This window comes from Sciurus vulgaris, assembly GCF_902686455.1.
Source record: "Sciurus vulgaris genome assembly, chromosome: 2".
Classification (NCBI taxonomy): Eukaryota; Metazoa; Chordata; class Mammalia; order Rodentia; family Sciuridae; genus Sciurus; species Sciurus vulgaris.
The window spans coordinates 125,352,610-125,365,368 of record NC_136462.1 but is presented as its reverse complement, the minus strand read 5'-3'; the positions used below and the strand labels follow the sequence as shown (position 1 = coordinate 125,365,368).

Sequence of the window (12,759 nt, the reverse complement as noted above, 5' to 3'; positions counted from 1 at the left end):
CCCACCTGTATCTTTTGGCAGTAAGAACAGTGTGTATTGTTGAGTCATCACTCACCTGGGACAGCTTCATCTCTTAGGAGCTGAATAACCATCAGGAGAAATTTGGCCTCTCTGAGCATCAGTTTCTACATCTGTGAAATGGAGATAATAATCTCTGCCTGCTGCCTTACTGGTAGATGTCCTGACCAGCTGGTTTTCATCCTTTGAAACCTATGGTTGCCTGTCACCTTGTAGGCACTTCCAAAATGCTGATTTCTATGTTATTCTGTTCTAGAAGCAGCACTTTGGTTCAGAGTTAGATGTCTTGTGGAATAGTCTGAATAGGTTACTACTTGGGTATAGTCAGGACACTAAGATAAATGTGGTGAAGTGACCAGTATTCCTTACTCTTATTCTTTCTTTCAACATTTCTTTGAGGGAAAGACAAAACCTTTGCTCCTGGAGTAAAGGGAAAAGGATTCCTACTTCTTTGTGGATCATAGGCATTCTGCAATGTGGGATAAGAGCTGGTTACACAAGTGAGTTGAAAGGAAGACGTTGAGCGTTGAACTGAGATTAACATGATTGTTATGATAAAAAGAGTGGAAAGATCTCAGGAATGGAGAACAGCTTAGCAGGAGCAAAGGTACATGGACAGGAAACTGTGAAGTGAGTTTGTGGGACAATGAGTCAGTCCATTTAATGGACGTTACCAGAGTGCAGTGAGAGATGGTATGGAAAGTTAATGGGAATGAGATTGCAGTGGGTTCTGCATACCTGGTAAGAGGGATTTGGATGTTATCTTTAAGAGGTTGCTATTGGTTAAATTCCTTTTGAGCAAGGAAGAACCAGGGTGAAGTCTGCATTTTAGGATGAACTTAGACCTGGAGTGACTACAGGTGGGATAAGCAGATGAACTTTCAGGAGAACTGGCATGTTCAGTATTAAAAGAGGAGAGGAAAGAACTCTGGCTGTATTGGAGAGGGATAATTTTGGAGAAAATACTGAATAATGAAGTTCCTAAGAGTTTGGGAGACATGGCCATGAAAAGTAAGTTAAAAAAAATCAGGAGGAGAAAAAGCAGTATAAAAATAGTACCTGTTGTACCTATTAAAAGAAGAGTAGAAAGCTGTATGCACATCCTGGGCTATAACACTTGTTATTTTCAGCTTTCTCTTAAGTATTAGGGCAAAGATAGTCTACTGGCCAAACTGATTCTGTTCTGAAGAGCTCAGGACAGGGAATCTGAGTTGAGGGCATCCTGGGAGGCATCAGTGGCCCAGCTGCTGCCTCACTGCCAGAGTTATCAGGAATGTTTTGTGAAAGTGAACTGCTTCATCAGAGCCTAGTGCTTTAGAACTAGGAATAAGTAAAAGCATTTATTAAATTCTTTTTCATTTCTTTTCAATACCTATTTCCTGTGTCTTTTTTTTTTTTTTTTTTTTTTTCCAATGAAGACTGTGCAGCTTGGCATCTGTTCCCATCTCCTCAGTTAAAGTATCCTTACCCCAGTGGTTTGCCAAATATGATACTTTTATGTCCTTAACTGACTTACCCATTCTGCTTGTGACACTATCTTAGCTTCTCTGTTCCTTGAAATTCTATGATGGGGTTTATCAAACTGCAGCCCCATAGGTCAAATCTGGCCCTCTACCTGTTTTTGTAAGTAAAATTTGATTGGAACACAGCTGCAGTTATTCCTTTATATATTATCTATGACTGCTTTCATAGTACACAGTGGAGTTAAGAGGTTGTGACATAGACCTGTGGCCTGCAAAGCCTACAAATTATTATTCCTGGACCTTTACATGAAAAAATTTGCTGATTCCTATTCTATAACCTCCCTTCTGGTTTTCTTGCTCCTCTAGGATTTATCTATGCTGAATCCTAGAGCTGGGAGCCAGTTCTCAGGTAAGATTGTAAAAGCTCAGGTTAAAAATCAACTTGAAGTACTGAAGGAACACGGTTCTTTTTCCTTGCCAGCTGTTTCAGGAAATAGTGCCTGGTATTTCTTCATATAAAAAAGAACTAGGGCTGGGGTTGTAGCTCAGCGGTGGGGCACTTGCCTAGCACATGTGAGGCACTTGTTTCCATCCTAGCACTGCATAAAAATAAATAAAATAAAGGTATTGTGTCTAACTACAACTAAAAAAAATTAAAAAAAAGAAAATTTATCATAATAAATGTAAATATCATAAAAGGCACCTTGCTGGGGAGATTCTTAGCATTATCTAATTTAATTTGCAGGACCAACTCTATTTTGCAGATGAAAATATTAAAAGCGAAATTGGGCAGTGCTCTAAGATAGCCTTGCGACCCTTGCTCCTAATCACCACACCAGACTGTCCAGAGGGCACCAACGTCTTAGAGCAAATACAGTGTGTGGGGCTGGATCAGTTTTCCAAAGGTTAGTTTGTGGTTTTGGAGTAAAGACACATTAGAAAACTAGAAATATCAGTAGAAAAAGGGTTTTTCTCCTTTCTGTTCCTGAGTTTGAACTTTGTGATAATTTATAGTGGGTCTAGAATCTTCCTTTATTAGTGGTTGTGGCCCAGGGGAGACCTGCATGTGCACAGGAAGCTTGTTGAGCCAGGATGTTGGACCTGTACATCATCTTCATGCCACATTGAGTCTTCACCTTTGGGGGTGGGTGGCAGAAGCATTCCACATAGTGTTATGAATATGTGAAGAGCCCCAGGTGTGTATGGTGAGAGAGAGAAAGAGAGAGAGAGAGAGAGAGAGAGAGAGAGAGAGAGAGAGAGAGAGAGAGAGAGAGAGCGCGCGCGTGTGATGATGGTGCTGAGGCACAGGAAGAACTTCAAGGGTGACAACAAATGGATGAAATCAAGCAAAAAATGCTTTAGGTGTTTTAGGAAAATGCTTGAATTCACCAAATAGCAGAAGCAGGAGCAGCCCAGGAAGGGCATTCCAAGTAACTGAAGCCAGGGGCAACAACAGGTGGCCCCATGGTTGAGTGGAGAAATTAGCAATACTGTGGGCAGAGGGTCCAACAGTCAACATCCCAAATAGGATGTCAGGACCCCCATCCACCTATGAAGGGCCATTTCAGAGTCTTTGAGTTACAACCCAAGAATCCAAAGGCCATTCTTTTTTTGCTTAACAGTTGTAGAGCTCACTTTGAACCTGCAGCCATGCAAGGATGTACTTTTATCATTTTGTTGTCCCATAATGTTGCCTCCTTGATCTGAATCTGTATGCCTTGAAGTTATTAAAGTATGGGATGTCATGCCAGGATCGATCCATTTGCAGATAATACACTCATCTTTCAGGATTCCTTTGGCCTAGAATTCTATTAAAATTCAAGTATGAAGGATGAGTTGGAAAAAATTATGACCTGCAAGGAAATTTGCTGTCCAGTGGCATAGACAGAGACATACGTAGTCAGCTGTAGGACAAGGTAGACTTCAGTGAGAGCTGTAATCAAAGGACAGGGAGTAACAAGAATAGGGGGAACAAGATTAATTCTAACCTGAAGGAACTAGAATTTTGTTTTCTTACCTTTGTTTCTTTTCTTTATTCTCTCTTTCTCTCTCTCTCTCTCTCTCTCTCTTTTTTTTCCCCCAATAGCTTAAATGTGGATGCTCCAGAAATTTGCCTTTTTTTCCCTTGCATTTTGAGTTGGCTGGGAATCCTGACCATTCTGTTCTGCCTTTTTATTTTTTTACTGTGTTAAATAGCATATGAGATCTACCCTCCTAAAATTTTTAAGTGTATAATAAAGTTATATTAGTTATAATGTTATAGAGCAGATTTCTAGAATGTTTTCTTTTTGTACGACTAAAACTCTGTACCTGTTGAACAATAACTCCCCATTTCCATCTTCCTCCAGCCTCTGGCAACTGACATTCTACTTTCTGTTCATAAAAGTTTGATTACTCTAAATACCTTATAGAAGTAGAATAATACTATATTTGCCATTTATTTATTTATCTATTTATTTATCTATTTATTTATTTATCTATCTATCTATTTATTTATTTATTTATTTATTTATTTATTTATTTATTTATTTATTTATTTATTTATTTATTTCAGTACTGGGGATCCAGTCTGGGGCCTCATGTATGGTAGGCAAGCACTCTCCCACTGAGCTACATCCCTAGCCCCAGTGTATGTCTTTTTGTGTCTTACTTCTCTCACTTATCATAATATCCTCAAAGTTCATTCATGTTGTCCCATTTTGCAGAATTTCTATCTTTACTGAATAATATTTCACTGTATGTATGTACCACAGTTTGTTTATCCATTCATGTCACAATGGATATGTAGGCTATTTCTACTTACTAAATATTGTGAATAATGTTGCAATGAGAATGGAAATACAGAAATCTCACTGAGACCCTGATTTCAGTTATTTGGATGAATACCCAGAAGTGGAATAACTGGATAATGTGGTAGTTCTGTTTTTAATTTTTTAAGGAACCTGCATACTGTTTTCCATAGCAGCTCTTCCATTTTATACTTTTTTTTTTAACAGTGTACACTCATGTCTTCTGCTGCTCTTCAGCCTGGTCCTTCTGTCCTAGCAAATAAACTGCTCTCTACTCCCTTCTCGTCACTCTGCACCTGCCACCCTTCTTTTGATTTCTGAAACATATCAAGTCACAACTCTGACCTGTCCTTAAAAATCCAAGTCAGGTCAAAGTTCTCCATGAATCCTTCCCTGACTACCCAGCTAGAATTACTTTCTCACTGCTGGAGACCCATTGTCTGTTGCTTTTTGTGCAACTGGTAGATATTATTGCTGGAATGGATATTACATGTGTATGTTTTGTGTTAACTGAACTGTCATCTCCCGAAGAGCAGGGATTGTGTGTCCACCCTTCCCCCTACCCTGAGGATTTTGCAAAACACCTTTCCATACTGTAAAGTGGAAGTAATCTTAGGAAGGTGGTAAATGTGCGTTCTAGGTTTAGAAGACAGCTGAACTTTAAGCCTGAGGATGCTCTGCCAACAGAAAAAGCTCTGGTGGGAGTAAAGTCCAAGTACACAGGTCAGTGTCAGTCCTAAGAGAAAATGGGCTGGACAGGAACACAGATCAGTGACCAGGACCCTTTAGTAAGTGGGGATTAGATTGGATAGCCAGGTTTACACAGGAAGGTCATGACTGTAACCTGAGATCTACTCTGCTGGATTTTGGCAGGCAGATTTGACAGGTGTTTGCCGGGAGCCAGAGAGAAACTGAGTTAACCTCACAGTTCTGCAGGAAATCAGAACAGCTGCTGGAAGCAGGGGCTGACCTAGCTGGCATTCTGAACATCTACTAATATTCTTGTTTTCTAACCCAGTGGAAGGCAACAATGCTGTCTGAGTGGTTAGTCCATGACTAATATGTAGTTCATCCAGAAGCTCCCAGGATAGCCTTTAGGAGGTCAAGGTCCAATACAGGAAGGCCTCTGGAAAGCACTGGGCTGGACACCTAACTTGGTTCTTGCACTGGTCCTTGCCCTTGTCCTCCCTGCCAGAGGCTCATAATATCCACAGAGGTCTTCCACCTAGTGACCATTATTACCTTTTTCATAGAATCCCACTCCAGGACCATACCTTTCACCCTGAGCTCTAGCAGCCCGCTTTGTCCTCATGATGCCATGCTAACTTCTGGTCCCTGTGTTTGGGAGGATTATAGCTAGGTGACTGGTTATGGGATCTTATTTTGTACTTAAGGAATGTCTCAGAGTAGGTGAAACCCTGCCTCATGTGCATCTGGGGAAGCTTGACAACCTGGCCTCACCTCTCCAGGGGGAGAAGTGAAGAGGGATAGGTTGTCTGAACTACATGCTACCTCTCCTGCTCGCTGACTTTGAAAACAGCTCTGTCCTTTCCTGCTTCTCCCTCGCCCTCTCCCACTCCTCCAGCTATCATTATCGTGGGGCAATGGTTCCTAAACCTGACAGATATGTAGAATCATCTGAATGCTAGAAAAAAGGAAGAAGTTTTTAGACTGTATCCTCAGAGAGTCTCTTTAGAATAGGGGATGGGAATGGCATTTTTACATAGATACACTTGAAAGAACTGCTGAAGGATGGATGAAGAATTTACCGAGTTGCTGAGTAATTATTTCTTTCTTTGTCCAGCTCTTTTTTTTGGTAGGCTTTCTACAGTGATCGTATATTTCTTTAGAAATCAGAGAAAGAATAGATGTCATTAAAAGTGAAAACCACATTTCATTCCAAAGTGATCTTGCAGAAACCATTAATCCTCTTATATTTATTCCTCTTTTCCACAGGGGGACTTGATCTCATCTTCATGCCAGGTCTTGGGTTTGACAAACATGGCAACCGGCTGGGGAGGGGCAAGGGCTACTATGACACCTACCTGAAGCGCTGTCTGCAATGTCAGGAAGTGAAACCCTACACCTTGGCCTTGGCTTTCAAAGAACAGATTTGCCTGCAGGTCCCAGTGGATGAACATGACATGAAGGTAGATGAAGTTCTTTATGAAGATTCTTCACTGTCTTAAGACCAGATGACTACAGCCAAATAATCAGTGTTTTGTAACCAGCATAAAGAATATATGTATATTTTTTCCCTTGTCAAAAATTAATTGAAGTTACACATTAATTGAATATGGACTTGGATGATTTTTAGTGTAAGTATGAAATACCTAATAGTAAATTGTCTTTTGAAGTCAATAAAAGTGTGAATACTAGAATATTGATTAAAATGGAGGCTATCACCATATGATTTTCAACTAATTTCCTGGTGTTGTGTGACAAGTTGATCTCTCTACTTTTCCGTTTAAGTTAAATATTTTTGAGGAACTGTGTTCTAATTTAGAGTGTGAGAGGAAGGTAAACACATTGGGGGTGGACACCGTATTTCGTTTTTGTCCTGTCTTGGGCCTGGCCAGACATACGGAGACTTGGAGCTTATTGATTGATTTGTCAGTGTTTGTTTTGGGTACCGAGTTTCCTGAGAATATTATACCACTTCATCTTGACTTCATTTACTCACCCTGAGATCTGATGTTTGGCACTCTGTAGTTTTTGGTGGTTAATGAATGTATGGAAACCTTCTATGATTTAAAAATTTTTATTTAACTGATTGGTTTTATGTGTCAGCCCCTTATGAGTTTAAGATCTGATATGAGTTAGGAATTGTTTCTGTTTGCTCATGGTTCTGTTTTGGAAAATGAAAGTTGCTGTGAACTGAAGTCTGGCAGATGGCCTCACAGCTAGAGAATGGTGATTTTGTTGCGGGGAAGATTTGGTTATCACCAGAAACCCAGGAGTCTTCCTGGACTCCACTCGCTCTCGTCTCATTCCCTACTCCAGCTGTCACCAGCTCCTGTTGATCTTGCCTCTGAAGTGCATTTTACATCTGCTCTCCTCTCCATTGTCCTGCTACTGCTTTTGTCCAGCCCTTCAGCATTTCTAAGTGGAATTAGGCAAGTGTTTCATACCTGACCTCTTTTTGCCTCAAGTTTATTTCAGAGTGGTCTTATGAAACACAAATCTGATCATGAAGCATTTCTGATTGGAGTGTTTTGGGGACTCCTCAGAGCCCCCTGGGTAATGGCCTGATGTGTCCTGTTGTGTATAATCTCCCTTATGAGAGGACATCACCTTTTTCCTCCTCTTGTCTCTACCCTCTCATGTTCTCCTTCTGTGCCACATGTTGAGCTTGCAGTCTGCTTCTGCCCTTTGCACTATGTGAACACTTCTGTCTGAAATATTTATTTTGTTCATCTGGACAACTGCTGTGCATCCTCAGGACTGTGCTCCTGCTTTGCCTGTTCTGTGAAGTCTTCCTCTGCTTTCCCAGGCAGGTTTATGATCCATTCCTTGTTTAAACAACCCAGGCTGTTCACCTCCTTGTCCTGCATATCAGTTATTAGTTTACTTGTCTGTCTGCTTCACCAGTCTTTGAGTGCAAAAACTTCATACTTAGTAGACAGTGGGAGATAGAGTGAGTGTTTGAAAATATTTTTAATGAGTTAATTGAATATATTTAGGAGCATTTCACTTAAAACAGATCTACCGTTCTTTGGATTCATGATTCGTGATTTGGATTTGTATGTGATTCATTATTTCATGCACAAAAGTAGAAAAACCCCACATCTTTAAAATATCATTGGGCTAAAGGTGGATCTGTACAGTTCAAGATGTACAATGCAAAATGGGAGAGAAATGGAATTCCTACAAACTATTAAGTCACATTATTACACTGGTTAAAAATCTTAAGCGTTACTTCAAACTGTAAGGTTAAGGTGAATGTTAATATAGCTGACGTTGGTCTGAAATTCCCAAGGTGCTGCAGGTCTGTTAAGAGTTTTGCCTAATCAGTTCAATCTATGTTATTCTTCCACCAAAGGACAGCATTTAAAATCACTCAGCCAGCTTCTTAAGTGCAGGTGGAACGGGTAGTGAGCTGGCCAGAAGAAGCAGGGTGCTAAAATTCAGGAATGACAGGAGGCTTCAGAGTTTCCCATCTGTGAAGAGAGCCATGTCTTAGTGATTAGTAATGCACAGTGGTCTTTGTGCAGAGATATTTAAGGGAGAATCCCTTCCTCCCATCATTCAGGTAATGATGACACTGTCACTTGATTAGGACATAAACAGGATGAGAACAAAACCTTTGACACTAGGAGGTGCAGGTCAACAAGAAGCAAGAATGATGAGGCTCTCAGGAAGGGATAATCCAGGTAGAAGGGAGAGAAATAGCAGCTAGGACTGAACTAAGTAATTCCTAGTCTTTGGAGTTGGAAACCTCACAGCCCCAACATGAGTCTGTGGTGTATATTCTACAGAATTATGCTTACCGAGAGTGAACTATATGAAGTGTGGATAACAATACATGTTTAATCACGATTTCCTTTTAAGAGATTGATAAATATGTCAAGGCACGGGTGATTTGTTGCAGAAGCTTAGTCCCTGGACTCACTTGTTTGTATTGTTTTTCTTTTTTTTCTTTTTTTCTTTTTTTTTGTTTTCCATTCCTGGATATGTATTTAAGAGGATTAAAGACGTACCTCCACATAAAACATACACAGATATTCAGAGCAGCATAATTCTTAGTGTCCAAAAAGTGCAAATGGTACAAAGGTCTATGCACTTACGAATAGATGAATGAAACAATATTTCCATCAACCAGAATATTATTTGGCAATAAAAAGGAATGAAGTTCTGATACATGCTACAACATGGATGAAACTTGAAAATGTGCTAAGTGAAGGAAACCCATCAGAAAAGACTGCATATTGTTTGATTCTTCATATTGTTAGTATATCTATATATGGAGAAAGTAGATTACCATTGCTAGGAGTTGAGGGGAGGATATCTGCTCTCAGAAAACTTGCTTTTAGTGGGGAGTGTGGATGAAAGGCAGAAGATAAATAAATAAATAAACTTGCAAATAATTCCATGAGCATAATGAAATGATTGTTTCTGCACTGTAGCTTGGGATAATTTGTTGTATTGTTTTTCTTTTAGAGATCATAGAATTCAGTTACTCTCCTTTTTAATCTTTTTTTTTTTTTTTTTTTTTTGGTACCAGGGATTGAACCCAGGGCACTTAACTGTTGAGCCACATTCCCAGTCCTTTCTTATGTTTTATTTAGAGATGGAGTCTTACTGAGTTGCTTAAGGCCTCACCAAGTTGCTGAGGCTGGCTTGGAACTTGTAATCCTCCTGCCTCAACCTCCCCTAGTGCTGGGATTACAGGTATGGGCCACTGCACCTGGCTAATCATATGTTTATATGCTTACTTCCTCCACTATCCTACAGCTCCTTAAAGACACCTTCCCTGGGCTGGGGAGATAGCTCAGCTGGTAGAGTGCTTGCCTTGCAAGCACAAGGCCCTGAGTTCGATCCCTAGTACTGCAAAAAAAAAAAAAAAAAAAAAAAAAAAAAAAAAAAAAGACCTTCCCTGGTAAATTTTTTTTTTTCTTTAGAACTTACCACAGATCTCAGCACAATGTAAATACCCAATAAATTCTTCTTTTCTTTTGTGGTATTGAGCATTGAATCCCATAGCAGGGTGCATTACTACTGAGCTACATCTCAGACTTTGATTTTTTATTTTGATACAGGGACTTACTAAGTTCTAGAGGCTGGCCTTGAACTTGTGATCCTCCTTTCTCAGCCTCCCATGTTGCTGAGATTATAGGTGTGTGCCACCATACCTGGCCCCAGAAAATTCAGTGAAGGAATGAACCAGTTTGAATGTTACCCTCCATAAAAACCCAGGCCCCCCGTCCCCCACCAATCTCTGTGGGCATCTGTTCCAAGGATATTTTCTTCTATTCTTAAAAATAAATAACATATTTTTCTAAATAATAATATGCATGTTATAAAACACACAAGAAGGATGAGATAAAGTTGAAATAGAATATATTAGATATAATTTATATTCACTTTTAAAAGCAACATAATGATTTAAAAAATTCATTATTTCTTCCCTCCCTCCCTCCCTCCCTTCTTACCTTCCTTCCCTCCTTCCCCAGAGCCTTGTGCATGCTAGGCAAGTGATCTACCACTGAGCCACGCATTCATTTCCCAGCCCTTTTTTATATTTTATTTAGAGACAGGGTCTCACTGAGTTGCTTATGGCTTCACTGAGTTGCTTAGGCTGGCTTTGAATTTGGGATTCTTCTGTCTTAGCCTCCTAAGCCGCTGGGATTACAGGTGTGTACCACCACACCCAACTCATTATTTTTTGAAAAACTTATTTTAACACATTTTTAATGACTCAAAAGTCTGATTCAAAACTAATTTCAGTTTATTTCAGTAATGGGTCTTAAAGTATTTTTTAAAGCTGAAAATATACCTTCCAGAGATAAGCAGATCTAGATGGATATACTGCTGCAGTTACTAGCGTTTTTAATTTTATCTACCAATTTCATAATGATATTTTAAGTAGAAATATGACTAGTCAATATACATTTTTTCGTTTTCTTTTCTTTTCTTTTTGGTACCGGGAATTGAACTTGGGGGCAGTCGACCATTGAATCACATCCCCAGCCCTATTTTGTATTTTATTTAGAGATAGGGTTTCACTGAGTATGGCTTAGCACCTCACTTTTGCTGAGGCTGGCTGGCTTTGAACTCTGGATCCTCCTGTGTCAGCCTCCTGAGCCACTGGGATTACAGGCCTGCACCACTGTGCCCAGCAATACATATTTTCTTTTCTTTTCTTTTTTTTAAAATTTTTTTTAGTTGTCAATGGACCTTTATTTATTTATTTCTATGTGGTGCTGAGAATCAAACCCAGTGCCTCACATATGCCAAGCAAGTGCTCTACCACTGAACCACAACCCCAGTGTACATTTTCTTGATATGCTTCTGTCATTCTTACATAATAAACAGACGATGCCACCCATTTGCTTTGTTGACAAATGGGTTCAAAACTTATGGAAATTCTTAGAAAGATTTTAAACCAAGTTAGAAAAATTCTGCTTCCAGTTGTTTAGTTGTGTAGATATGAAAGTGTTTATAGGTGTCAAACAGTTTTTGGCAACATAATCATATAATGATGAAAACATTTTCAAATAACCACATTTTTAGTATGCTCCTTCTATGTCACAAGTCCTTCTTTTTTATTTATTTATTTTTCTTTTTATATTGAGCCTAGGTTCTCATGCATACCAGGCAAGTGCTCTCCGAAGGTAGTTCACTGCTGTCTTGTTGATGGAACACACCTTTTACCCTGAAGATTCAAATTAGATGTATTTATTTTTAAAAAATATCTGCTTAATTAGCAATTTACTAGTGACCATTTTGAGAAATATATCTTCTCCATTTCATCTCTTCTTTAACATCTTTCTTCTTGTAGTGGAACTGTAAGAGGAGATATGTTGGAAGCATCTGTCCTTTGACTCAGCCTCCCACCATGAAGGATTTATTCCTGTCCTCATGTCTTCAGATTGTGAGCAGTGTTTTCTATGTGCCATCCAATAATGCTTCTTGATACAAAGATGCCTCAGGTTTCTCTACATTTTCTTACCAGCATTTCGTCCATATTTCCACAGTGTGAAAACCCAGTATTTTTTTAAATGGCATTTAATGGCAATGCACATTTTTCACTGTGCATGTGAAGAATGTGATTTGTCATTAACCATGTGGGACACAGATCCCTACTTGAAGAAGTCTTTGTGATAATTTCAAATTTTTTGGTTGATTTCTTGGCAAATATTAGTGTTTTTTTTTTTTTTTTTTTTTTTCCCCTTGTGTGGCTCATGAATAGCTTATGTCAGGAACAGAAGTATCAGCTCTTGTTGCTCATTTGGGCTAGCATTATTAGAATTATCTTTCATCTGCTATTTCTTTTTAAGGATCTTTTAAAACCACTTGTCCATTTTAAGAGCGTTGGTTTAGTAGAACCACATAATGAAATAGGTAAATTCCTATGCCTCAGAAACTGCACTATGTCTCAATATGCTGAAAGTAACCAAACTGCCCCTCCCACATTGTCCAACTGTTCTTTCTCTCCAAACAGCTTGCTTATTCTGATGTGGGACCTTTGGGTATACTGATGCAGTGAGGGGCTGATGTCAATCTGAATGTAACTTTTAGCAAAACTGAATTTCTTGTCTTTGAAAGATGAGTAAATAGAGATTCTAATATCTTCTTCCCAAACCCTAGTGGATCACCTTGCTTTGTGGGGCAGTCATCCTGTTTGGTGACCATTGCTCTAAAGGTAGGTACAAGGACAGGTTTACTGGTCAAGAGAGAGTGTAGTTGAGCCACAGAGCCGTTGACTCCTGGGTCTTACTTCTCTCTGGGCTGTGTTGACTGTGTGTGGTGTTTAGCCTCTTGCTTGG

General features: G+C 39.4%; 1 protein-coding gene across 4 annotated transcripts in view; it reads left to right on the top strand.

Moving 5' to 3' along the window:
• The window catches only part of MTHFS (methenyltetrahydrofolate synthetase), a 246,529-nt gene that overhangs the window by 44,948 nt on the left and 188,822 nt on the right, over positions 1 to 12,759 (top strand). Inside the window, exon 3 of one of the 4 annotated variants that reach the window (XM_079128465.1) lies at positions 6,227 to 6,678. The exons of the other annotated variants lie outside the window; for them this stretch is intronic. Coding sequence (XP_078984591.1) covers positions 6,227 to 6,459 — 233 coding nt within the window. The 3' untranslated portion in view covers positions 6,460 to 6,678. Of the gene's footprint in view, positions 1 to 6,226; positions 6,679 to 12,759 lie in introns of those variants that run through there. 4 annotated transcript variants of the gene reach the window in all.